Below are 12,275 nucleotides of genomic sequence, written 5' to 3'. Positions count from 1 at the left end.
CCACTTTGCATTTGACCCACATATCATCAGCATGAATGTCATTATACAGTGCATCTGTGCATTCCATGGTCTCAATAGTGGCAGCTTTTCTGTTAGAGGTTTAAGCACAAATCTGCTTAGGAATGTATGGTATTAGCGTGGTCATGTCAAGCACGTGTAGCCTACTTTAGGGCCGACGGAATTCCAGCCAATTCCTAAAGTCTCGTTCATGATAGGTCTTCTTTGTCCCCCAGGGTCAATAAAGCTCATCATCATTGTCGGTGACCTTGTCTCATTTTCAACCTATTGCACCTAGAGGGCCAAATAATTATACACTTGGGTAGACCACAGCCCTCTTGTGTATTGGACTGTGCACCAAATAAGAACTTTTGTTACTGAAGTATAAATAAAGGAGGCAAAAATCGCTGACCCACTGACTCCAGACGCACACATGCATCTCTATTTCACAGCAGGGCCTTTCACAGCAGGGTGAGCAGATAGGGGGTCTCGAGCTGCTCACACAGCAGTAACCTATTGAGCTTGCCTCGGGACAAATGTTTATCCGGTCTCGTGGACTCCCTCAGTTTAACCATTTGAGCCAAACGGTTTCACCGGCTTACCGTGGCTTTGGCATCTGTCGCGGCAGTATAGTCATTAGCAGCGTTAAAACTTATAGAGCTGTGGGGTTGATTAATGCGTTGTCTTGTTCGGCGGTGATACGTCGTCTCTTCATGCCCAAGATGTGGTTGACTTTTCGTGGAGGAGAAAGAGATGGACGAAAACGAGAGGAGGTAGGGTGTAATCATCCTATGCAGACTTCGCACCAACGATTCCATGGTTCCTTCAGGGAAAAAGGCAACGCGTTTTCATAGGTGTTATTGTTAATTGACCACAAATTATGATGGACCCTACTTTCTTACAACACGCAACAACGTGCATAGCCTACTGCTGGCTTTTAAAATACACTATCGCAGAGGCAATATGTAAAATTATTTTAACTGTTTTAAATGGTTAGTGCAAAGTCATGGAACTCCTGCGCCATCACACGCTCTGGGGAGCGGTCGCTGTCCAGGTGCTGAAAAGCACACGGGATTGTCTCTCGTCTTTTCGCCATTCACACTCGCGTGACGCGCCATTGTCCGCTGCTTCATAAAATAATCGATTTCATGATGTCTTATTGGGCTCTGAGCAACATTTGAGTCCAATAGCCTGCAACAGGGATGGGCAACTGGCGGCCCCGTCCAATCTTTTGTAGGCCCATGGATACATTTCCAAAGACAATATATATACAGTACCAGTCCAAAGTTTGGACACACCTACTCATTCCAGGGTTTTTCTTAATTTTTTAAACTATTTTCTACATTGTAGAATAATAGTGAAGACATCAAAACTATGAAATAACACATATGGAATCATGTAGTAACCACATTTTTTTTAAACAAATCAAAATATATTTTATATGTGAGATTCTTCAAATAGCCACCCTTTGCCTTTATGACAGCTTTGCACACTCTTGGCATTATCTCAACCAGCTTCACCTGGAATGCTTTTCCAACAGTCTTGAAGGAGTTCCCACATATGCTGAGCACTCATCCCAAACCATCTCAGTTGGGTTGAGGTTGAGTGATTGTGGAGGCCAGGTCATCTGATGCAGCACTCCATCACTCTCCTCTTGGTCAAATAGCCCTTACACAGCTTGGAAGTGTGTTGGGTTATTGTCCTGTTGAAAACCAAATGATAGTCCCATTAAGCGCAAACCAGATGGGATGGCGTATCGCTGCAGAATGTTGTGGTAGCCATGCTGGTTCAGTGTGCCTTGAATTCTAAATAAATCACAGACAGTGTCACCAGCAAAGCACCCCCACACCATCACACCTCGTCCTCCATGCTTCACGGTGGGAACCACACATGCGGCAATCATCCGTTCAACTACTCTACTTCTCACATAGACACTGCGGTTGGAACCAACCATCAGACCATAAGACAGATTTCCACCGGTCGAATGTCCATTGCTTGTGTTTCTTGGCCCAAACAAGTCTCTTCTTATTATTGGTGTCCTTTAGTAGTGGTTTCTTTGCAGTAATTCAACCATGAAGGCCTGATTCACGCAGTCTCCTCTGAACAGTTGATGTTGAGATGTGTCTGTTACTTGAACTCTGTGAAGCATTTATTTGGGCTGCAATTTCTGAGGCTGGTAACTCTAATGAACTTATCCTCTGTAGCAGAAGTAACTCTGGGTCTTCCTTTCCTGTGGCGGTCCTCATGAGAGCCAGTTTCATCATAGCGCTTGATGGTTTTTGCGACTGCACTTGAAGAAACTTTCAAAGTTCTTGACATTTTCCGAATTGACTGACCTTCATGTCTTAAAATAATGATGGACTGTAATTTCTCTTTGCTTATTTGAGCAGTTCTTGCCAATAATATGGACTTGGTCTTTTACCAAATAGGGCTATCTTCTGTATACCACCCCTACCTTGTCACAACACAACTGATTGGCTCAAACGCATTAAGAAATTCCACAAATTAACTTTTAACAAGGCACACCTGTTAATTGAAATGCATTCCAGGTGACTACCTCATGAAGCTGGTTGAGAGAATGCCAAGAGTGTGCAAAGCTGTCATCGAGGCAAAGGGTGGCTATTTGAAGAATCTCAAATATAAAATATATTTTGATTTGTTTAACACTTCTTTGGTTACAACATGATTCCATATGTGTTATTTCATAGTTTTGATGTCTTCACTATTATTCTACAATGTAGAAAATAGTAAAAATAAAGAAAAACCATGGAATGAGTAGGTGTGTCCAAACTTTGGACTGGTACTGTATATATATATACATATTTTTTAGGAACTCAGTCAGGAGGATCACAACTTACTGTTAGTTAGAAGAGTAGAATGCACAAGGTGCAATTTCAAAATGTGGTTGTGCATCAGCAGCTTTTCTCTTGTTACATCAGTCACTGTCATTCACTTAATTAGCCCATGCTAGCTAACATTTGGTAAGCTAGTCTAGCTGCCAGCTATCTAAACTTGTAGTAATCATGGTTGAATTACCAACCTGGCTCCGGTTGATTTTGTTAGTCACTCTCACTCTGATATCATATTAAAAACTGCTAACATTTCTTGCCGCCCCATGGCAAAATGTGTAGAATTGCATGAAATTAGTTAAAACATTTCCAAATCTTCCAAAGACAAATGGCAAAATGTGTAGATTTGCAGCATTCTTGCTTTAAAACTGCAACATTTTCTCTACACCCCATTGTAAAATGTGTAGCATTGCAGGAAATTAGCTCTAAAACGTCCATTTTTTTCTCTTCGCTGTCAAGAGAGGAGATGCTGAAATGTTTTGCTCACAAGGTGGGGATATGGATGTGGGTGGGTATGCAGAATCGCGAGCCCCTGCTGCCCAACATGATGAGTTCAGATGTTTTGTGGACCCCACCCCATCCCTGACCTACAACATTAATATAGAAAACACTCAAGTGCTGTGGTGTAAGTGACATACTGAGAATGACTGCTTTTCTTTCCAGGTAACATTTTTAGAAGCTGAAATGATCCCCAAATCTAGAAAAGCTTCAGACAGTAGAAAGGCAGTAAGCATCCAGGAGATTGCTGCTCTGGCCAGATCCTCCTTAAATGGTAAGAGACAGAAAGACAGACAGATATACACACACAAACACACACACACACTGATTCACTTTCATCTCACACATACAAATCATGCGTCCACTTAGGGTTCGATTCAATCCGTAGCGCTGAAGACCTTTACTACAGCACCATGGAAATTTAAAGGCAATGTTCCCTCTTTAGCAGAGACTGCATTCACGGTAAAGGCTGCATATGTCGGCTCAATCGGAAATTACCTTTACATTTCAATCGCTCTATAGTGCTGATCTTCAGCGATACAGATTGAATCGAGCCCATATACATAGGATTCAGGACCCATCATTTTTAGAGGTCACACACTCTCTTTAACCCAGGCCTCCTACTTCTCTCTCTCCAGGCATATCCCAAGCGATGAAGGACCATGTCACCAAGCCCACGTCCCTGCAGGGTGGCAGGGTCGCCCACCTCATAGAGTGGAAGGGTTGGCCCAAATCCACAGACTCCCCCACGGACCCTCTCCACACACACTTCAAGTCCTACTGCCACCTCACTGAGGGAGAACAGGAGGCGCGCTTCGCTGCAGGTGCGTGTCCCTCCACCAACTCAGCCAGTAAAGTAGAGCCACTGTCAGGTGATACACACCAATTTAAAACAATTGAATGTTGTCCTCTTTTAATATATTTTAATGTATCTTATCTCATCTTATCTCTTTTAGTTTATTTTTCAAGAGGACGTATACACCTTCTGTTTCTATTATTCAACTAATTCTGCAATCAATGGTGTTTAATCAATGGCTCAGATAGGATCGTATCAGGAATATGTCCTCTGTACGGTACTTTACTCTGTGGATTTCAGTCATTAGCATATGACGTCCATGCTGACAATTTTTGGGTCAATTGGATCAATTTGTGTGCGTACGTTCGTACATACTTGTATGTGTGTAGTCCTGACCCCCTCTTTCATCCCTACACCTGTCCCACAGCTCTTCTCTAACCCCTTCATATGTCTCAGCTCAGATCTGTGCCCCTCCTGCGTCACCTACGTGATGACGGCCTGTCCTATGAGAGCCCAACAGATGGTAGCCAATTAGAGACTCTCCTCCAACTGTCACTTCACTGTCCCCTAGTGTCCCCATGGGGATACAGCCTCTCTCATGTTCACTTTCTAACTACAGTTGAAGTCAGAAGTTTACATACACCTTAGCCAAATACATTCCTGACATTTAATCCCAGTAAAAATTCCCTGTCTTAGGTCAGGTAGGATCACCACTTTATTTTAAGAATGTGAAATGTCAGAATAATAGTAGAGAGAATTATTTATTTCAACATTAATTTCTTTCATTGCATTCCCAGTGGGTCAGAAGTTTACATACAATATATTAGTATTTGGTAGCATTGCCTTTAAATTGTTTAACTTGTGTCAAACATTTTGGGAAACATTCCACAAGCTTCCCACAATACGTTGGGTGAATATTGGCCCATTCCTCCTGACAGAGCTGGTGTAACTGAGTCAGGTTTGGAGGCCTCCTTGCTCACACACGCTTTTTCAGTTCTGCCCACAAATGTTCTATAGGATTGAGGTCAGGGCTTTGTGATGGCCACTCCAATACCTTGACTTTGTTGTCCTTAAGCCATTTTGCCACAACTTTGGAAGTATGCTTGGGGTCATTGTCCATTTGGAAGACCCATTTGCGACCAAGCTTTAACTTCCTGACTGATGTCTTGAGATTCCTCATGATGCCATCTATTTTGGGAAGTGCACCAGTCCCTCCTGCAGCATAGCACCCCCACAGCATGATGCTGCCACCCCCGTGCTTCACGTTTGGGATGGTGTTCTTCGGCTTGCAAGCTACCCCCTTTTTCCTCCAAACATAACGATGGTCATTATGGCCAAACAGTTCTATTTTTGTTTCATCAGACCAGAGGACATTTCTCCAAAAAGTACGATCTTTGTCCCCATGTGCAGTTGCAAACTGTAGTCTGGCTTTTTTATGGCGGTTTTGGAGCAGTGGGTTCTTCCTTGCTGAGCAGCCTTTCAGGTTATGTCGATATAGGACTCATTTTACTGTGGATATAGATACTTTTGTACCTGTTTCCTCCAGCATCTTCACAAGGTCCTTTGCTGTTGTTCTGGGATTTATTTGCACTTTTCGCACCAAAGTACGTTCATCTCTAGGAGACAGAACGCATCTCCTTCCTGAGCGGTATGACAGCTGCGTGGTCCCATGGTGTTTATACTTGCGTACTATTGTTTGTACAGATGAACATGGTACCTTCAGCCGTTTGGAAATTGCTCCCAAGGATGAACCTGACTTGTGGAGGTCTACAATTTTATTTCTGAGGTCTTGGCTGATTTCTTTTGATTTTCCCATGATGTCAAGCAAAGAGGCACTGAGTTTGAAGGTAGGCCTTGAAATACATCCACAGGTACACCTCCAATTGACTCAAATTATGTCAATTAGCCTATCAGAAGCTTCTAAAACCATGACATCATTTTCTGGAATTTTCCAAGCTGTTTAAAGGCACAGTCAACTTAGTGTATGTAAACTTCTGACCCACTGGAATTGTGATACAGTGAATTATAAGTGAAATAATCTGTCTGTAAACAATTGTTGGAAAAATTACTTGTGTCATGCACAAAGTAGATGTCCTAACTGACTTGCCAAAACTATAGTTTGTTAACAAGAAATGTGTGGAGTGGTTGAAAAACGAGCCTAAGTATATGTAAACTTCTGACTTCAACTGTATTTCTGAGACAACTCTCTGTCTGTCTGTGTCCCCAATTTTTTTTGTGTGTGTGTGTCCATTTCCAGGAGTTGCAGAGCAGTTTGCTATTGCTGAGGCAAAGCTGAAAGCCTGGGCTTCTGTGGATGACGATGAGGAAGAAGCTGATGAAGAGTTCCTCCAGAACAACAGAAACACACTCACACTCTCTACCCAGAGCTCAGGTAAACACATACACCCACTTTGCACAGAAGTACACCCAATATCTGTGTCATGCATCTCATCATGGGTGTTTCGATCATCATTGCCACCTAAGGCTTTCAATCCGCATCGTGGAAATTCAGCGTTACAGCGTGATTTAAATTTAAAAGCAATGTTCACGCTTTAGTGGAGACTGCATTCACGGTAAACACTGCATATTTCGGCTTAATCGGAAATTAACTTTACATTTATATTGCGGAATCTGTAACGCATCAGTTTTACAGATTGAATAGAGCCCCTAGACTCGGTGCTATGCCCCAATATCCCTCTCTCTTCTTTCTTTCCTTCCCTGTCCGTCACTCGTCCTCTTCTCATCCCTCCATCTCTCTCTTCTCATCCATCTCCAGGTGTTCTGACTCTTTGCTCCTCCCTCAGACACTGCAACGTCCAATCACAAGCCTCGAGTGCCATTCCAGGCTGAGATTGACAGCATTAAAGTTCCGCCCTCTATCAGCTCAACCAGTCCTGTGGGCTCTAGCAGCAATAGCCTGCACTGTGATAGGCCCACATCTCAGAATGACCCGGCTCCACAGCAAAACGACCAGCCTACTCTAGAGAGTGACCGGGCTAGCCCTTTCCCCAGAGAGGGGGAACTAGTGGATGGTGAGGATCAGCCTGTACCACTGCTAGAGGCCGGCGGGGGTGTCTGTATCGTCCACAAGCCTGACTGGAGGCCGAGAATCAGAAGCAGTAGGTTTGACTCCTGCTATTCAACCTCTCACTCTGAGTCTCTTGGAGAGGAGGAAGCGGAAGAGGGGGGTGAAGAGGGGAGTGTGTTTCAGGAAGGTAGAGAGTGGCACTCCTGCCAGAGCCAGAGAAGCTTCTTCTCCGACAGAGGCTCGTCAGGAGTGGCGTCATTCGATGAGGAAGAGTAGGAGGTGGAGGAGAAGAAAAGAGAGAGCATTTGATGTTATGTGTTTTTTCATCTTGTAGGTGTACCCCTTGGATAGTCTGTTGACTCTTAGATATGTAACTTAGTGATGGCTAGCCTTTACCCATCTTCCATCCTTCCTTCCTTCCTTCCTTCCTTCCTTCCTTCCTTCCTTCCTTCCTTCCTTCCTTCCTTCCTTCCTTCCTTCCTTCCTTCCTTCCTTCCTTCCATCCTTCCTTCCTTCCTTCCTTCCTTCCTTCCTTCCTTCCTTCCTTCCTTCCTTCCTTCCTTCCTTCCTTCCTTCCTTCCTTCCTTCCTTCCTTCCTTCCTTCCTTCCTTCCTTCCTTCCTTCCTTCCTTCCTTCCTTCTTTTTTTATTTCCTTCCTCCAATCCTTCCTTCCTTTCTTTTCTCAGCTCGTCTCTCCCTGCACTTGTTTTTCTCTTTGTCTCTTCTTCTTTTTCACACACTTCCATTTCTTTCATGTTATGCTGTATTTGAGAGTTGAAACTCCATTCCCGAGTATTGTGTTGTTCAAACGGAAAGGTTTTATGTTGTTATTTCATAGATTTTCTATGGATTTTTATTGTAGTGTTTTCCCAGGGCCATGATGTGAAGTCAAGTAATGGGGTTTGTCCTGGATGAATAAAACATAATATTTTTTAATCGATTTTCACCGTTTGATCATTTTACCCATCTCTGATATGAGATAAGAAGGGAAAGAAACCACCCCCCCACACACACAGAATAAACAACAAGTTTTGAAAAACAGATTTACATCTCAAAGTTTTGTTGAAATTTAATGTACAAAAAACAATTAGTATGTTCTCTGAAAAATAACAATGGCTGTTGATCTCAAATGCATATTCTCCTATGTACAATGCGTAGATTTCCGTCATAACGTATTTTCATATTTACAAAGCATATACAGGCCGGAGCCATATAAAGGGAGAAACTACAGATTTATTGCTTAACTAGATGCGCTGTTAATTACCTTATACACTCTCTACATTAGACTCATTTTACATTACATCTTGTATGGCGAGCACTACTTCACATTCTATGTGTATACAAAAGTAAGACAAAAATAAATGATTGCACAACTGACATTTTACAGCCGAAAATGAACCATTAAATTGTAGTTGTTTGGCATGGTTTTACATAGAATTGAAATATATAATGGCTCAAATCTGTCAATGGAGCTAAGAGCAGTTATTGAAGTGACAAATGACATAACATCCGTTTGATGAACTCATTTTTATAATGAGACCACGGAGAACAGTCACACACTTTCTCTACAACAGTTGTTTCAGTTCTCTATAGAGGCTTCTATTGCTCATCTGTGGACTTGGAGAGTTATCACTGTGCTTCTAAGTTGGTAGTACGTATTTCTAAACTGGTTTTGAGGCCAGGCAGGCTGTATAAATAATTTTCAATGTAGGTGTGTGTGTGTGTGTGTGTGTGGTGTCTTTTCCAGGATATCATTTTCCATGTTTAGGTTTATGAATGTGTATGGTGTTCATTTACTTAGGGCTCGATTCAGTCTGTATCGCTGAAGATCCACAGTATAGCACAATTGAAATGTAAAGGTCATTTCCAATTGAGACGACATACAGTGGGGAGAACAAGTATTTGATACACTGCCGATTTTGCAGGTTTTCCTACTTACAAAGCATGTAGAGGTCTGTAATTTTTATCATAGGTACACTTCAACTGTGAAAGACGGAATCTAAAACAAAAATCCATAAAATCACATTGTATGATTTTTAAGTAATACATTTGCATTTTATTGCATGACATAAGTATTTGATCACCTACCAACCAGTAAGAATTCCGGCTCTCACAGACCTGTTAGTTTTTCATTAAGAAGCTCGCCTGTTCTCCAGTTATTACCTGTATTAACTGCACCTGTTTGAACTCGTTACCTGTATAAAAGACACCTGTCCACACACTCAATCAAACAGACTCCAACCTCTCCACAATGGCCAAGACCAGAGAGCTGTGTAAGGACATCAGGGATGAAATTGTAGACCTGCACAAGGCTGGGATGGGCTACAGGACAATAGGCAAGCAGCTTGGTGAGAAGGCAACAACTGTTGGCGCAATTATTAGAAAATGGAAGAAGTTCAAGATGACGGTCAATCCCCCTCGGTCTGGGGCTCCATGCAAGATCTCACCTCGTGGGGCATCAATGATCATGAGGAAGGTGAGGGATCAGCCCAGAACTACACGGCAGGACCTGGTCAATGACCTGAAGAGAGCTGGGACCACAGTCTCAAAGAAAACCATTAGTAACACACTACGCCATCATGGATTAAAATCCTGCAGCGTATGCAAGGTCCCCCTGCTCAAGCCAGCGCATGTCCAGGCCCGTCTGAAGTTTGCCAATGACCATCTGGATGATCCAGAGGAGGAATGGGAGAAGGTCATGTGTTCTGATGAGACAAAAATAGAGCTTTTTGGTCTAAACTCCACTCGCCGTGTTTGGAGGAAGAAGAAGGATGAGTACAACTCCAAGAACACCATCCCAACCGTGAAGCATGGAGGTGGAAACATCATTCTTTGGGGATGCTTTTCTGCAAAGGGGACAGGACGACTGCACCGTATTGAGGGGAGGATGGATGGGGCCATGTATCGCGAGATCTTGGCCAACAACCTCCTTCCCTCAGTAAGAGCATTGAAGATGGGTCGTGGCTGGTTCTTCCAGCATGACAACGACCCGAAACACACAGCCAGGGCAACTAAGGAGTGGCTCCGTAAGAAGCATCTCAAGGTCCTGGAGTGGCCTAGCCAGTCTCCAGACCTGAACCCATTAGAAAATATTTGGAGGGAGCTGAAAGTCTGTATTGCCCAGCGACAGCCCCGAAACCTGAAGGATCTGGAGAAGGTCTGTATGGAGGAGTGGGCCAAAATCCCTGCTGCAGTGTGTGCAAACCTGGTCAAGACCTACAGGAAACGTATGATCTCTGTAATTGCAAACAAAGGTTTCTGTACCAAATATTAAGCTCTGCTTTTCTGATGTATCAAATACTTATGTCATGCAATAAAATGCAAATTAATTACTTAAAAATCATACAATGTGATTTTCTGGATTTTTGTTTTAGATTCCGTCTCTCACAGTTGAAGTGTACCTATGATAAAAATTACAGACCTCTACATGCTTTGTAAGTAGGAAAACCTGCAAAATCGGCAGTGTTATAAATACTTGTTCTCCCCACTGTATGCAGCGTTTACCGTGAATGCAGTCTCCACTAATGCGGGAACATTGCCTTTAAATGTCAATCGCGCTACAAAGCGGATCGTCAGCACCACGGATTGAATCGAGCCCTTGTGCGTGTACTATAGGACTATGTGCATATGTGTGTGAGCTCACAACAACTGTGATGTAATCTAAGCTCCACTGTTGTCTCTCTCCACATAACCAACATTTTCTGTGCAATGTAATGTGTCATTAACACTCAAATCATTCCAGAAACATGCTGAACACGGTACAGTAGATAGGATACGATTATTCACATAACATCCTATCTCAAGAAATGTAAGAGACAAAATGCACTGTGACCAAAACAACCTGTTACAAGACAAGAAACTCTCTCTCTAACATCCGTCCGCCCTCCTACCTTAATGCCAGACAAGGCTACATGTACTTTGAGTTAAATGCATGTTAATTACAATGTGCTTCACAAATGCTCTTAACCCTGTGGGATGCCATTTTATGACTGAGCGATGTCAATGTGTTGGCCTTTTCGCAGCTGCCTTTGGTTAGTAACTTATTGTTTTTATCTTAATATCCCATTTCAGTCGCACTTTAAAGTCCCACCTCAGATATGACTGTACATGCACTTATACTGTAATTACAGAATGTACTTTAGAATGTAGCTACCATGTAAATACGTAGATTTTATAGGCCACTTAATCTAAAGTGGGACCCTCCCTTCTCTTTTGCTCTCTCTCTCCTTTGCTCTCTCTCTCTCTCTCTCTCTCTCTCTCTCTCTCTCTCTCTCTCTCTCTCGCTCTCTCTCTCTCTCTCCTTTGCTCTCTCTCTCTCTCTCTCTCTCTCTCTCTCTATCCTTTGCGCTCTCTCTCTCTCTCTCTCTCCTTTGCTCTCTCTCTCCTTTGCTCTCTCTCTCTCTCTCTCCTTTGCTCTCTCTCTCTCTCTCTCTCTCTCTCTCTCTCTCTCCTTTGCTCTCTCTCTCTCTCTCTCTCTCTCTCTCTCTATCCTTTGCGCTCTCTCTCTCTCTCTCTCTCCTTTGCTCTCTCTCTCTCTCTCTCTCCTTTGCTCTCTCTCTCTCTCTCCTTTGCTATCTCTCTCTCTCTCCCTCTCCTTTGCTCTCTCTCTCTCTCCTTTGCTCTCTCTCTCTCTCCTTTGCTCTCTCTCTCTCTCCTTTGCTCTGTCTCTCTCTCTCCTTTGCTCTCTGTCTCTCTCGCTCTCTCCTTTGCTCTCTCTCTCTCTCTCTCTCTCTCTCTCTCTCTCTCTCTCTCTCTCTCCTTTGCACTCTCTCTCTCCTTTGCTCTCTCCTTTGCTCTCTCTCTCTCCTTTGCTCTCTCCTTTGCTCTCTCTCTCTCCTTTGCTCTCTCCTTTGCTCTCCTTTGCTCTCTCCTTTGCTCTCTCCTTTGCTCTCTCTCTCTCCTTTGCTCTCTCTCACTCCTTTGCTCTCTCTCTCTCCTTTGCTCTCTCTCTCTCTCCTTTGCTCTCTCTCTCTCTCTCCTTTGCTCTCTCTCTCTCTCCTTTGCTCTGTCTCTCTCTCTCCTTTGCTCTCTGTCTCTCTCGCTCTCTCCTTTGCTCTCTCTCTCTCTCTCTCTCTCTCTCTCTCTCTCTCTCTCTCTCTCTCTCTCT

The 12,275-nt window shown here is 43.4% G+C and overlaps 1 protein-coding gene across 1 annotated transcript; it reads left to right on the top strand.

Moving 5' to 3' along the window:
* Positions 1–3,530: 3,530 nt before the first annotated feature.
* LOC311150475 (uncharacterized protein) lies at positions 3,531–7,444 on the top strand (the record flags this gene model as incomplete). Its single annotated transcript, XM_084187974.1, has 4 exons — positions 3,531–3,618; positions 3,983–4,168; positions 6,398–6,532; positions 6,945–7,444. The coding sequence occupies 4 exons, from the start codon at positions 3,531–3,533 to the stop codon at positions 7,442–7,444; spliced, it is 909 nt and encodes a 302-aa protein (XP_084044100.1).
* Between the last annotated feature and the right edge of the window lie 4,831 nt (positions 7,445–12,275).

The sequence above is a fragment of the Coregonus lavaretus genome, assembly GCF_964263955.1.
Source record: "Coregonus lavaretus genome assembly, chromosome: 23".
NCBI lineage: Eukaryota > Metazoa > Chordata > Actinopteri > Salmoniformes > Salmonidae > Coregonus > Coregonus lavaretus.
Note: the sequence above shows the minus strand (reverse complement) of the source record. Positions and strands in the feature narration are given on the sequence as shown.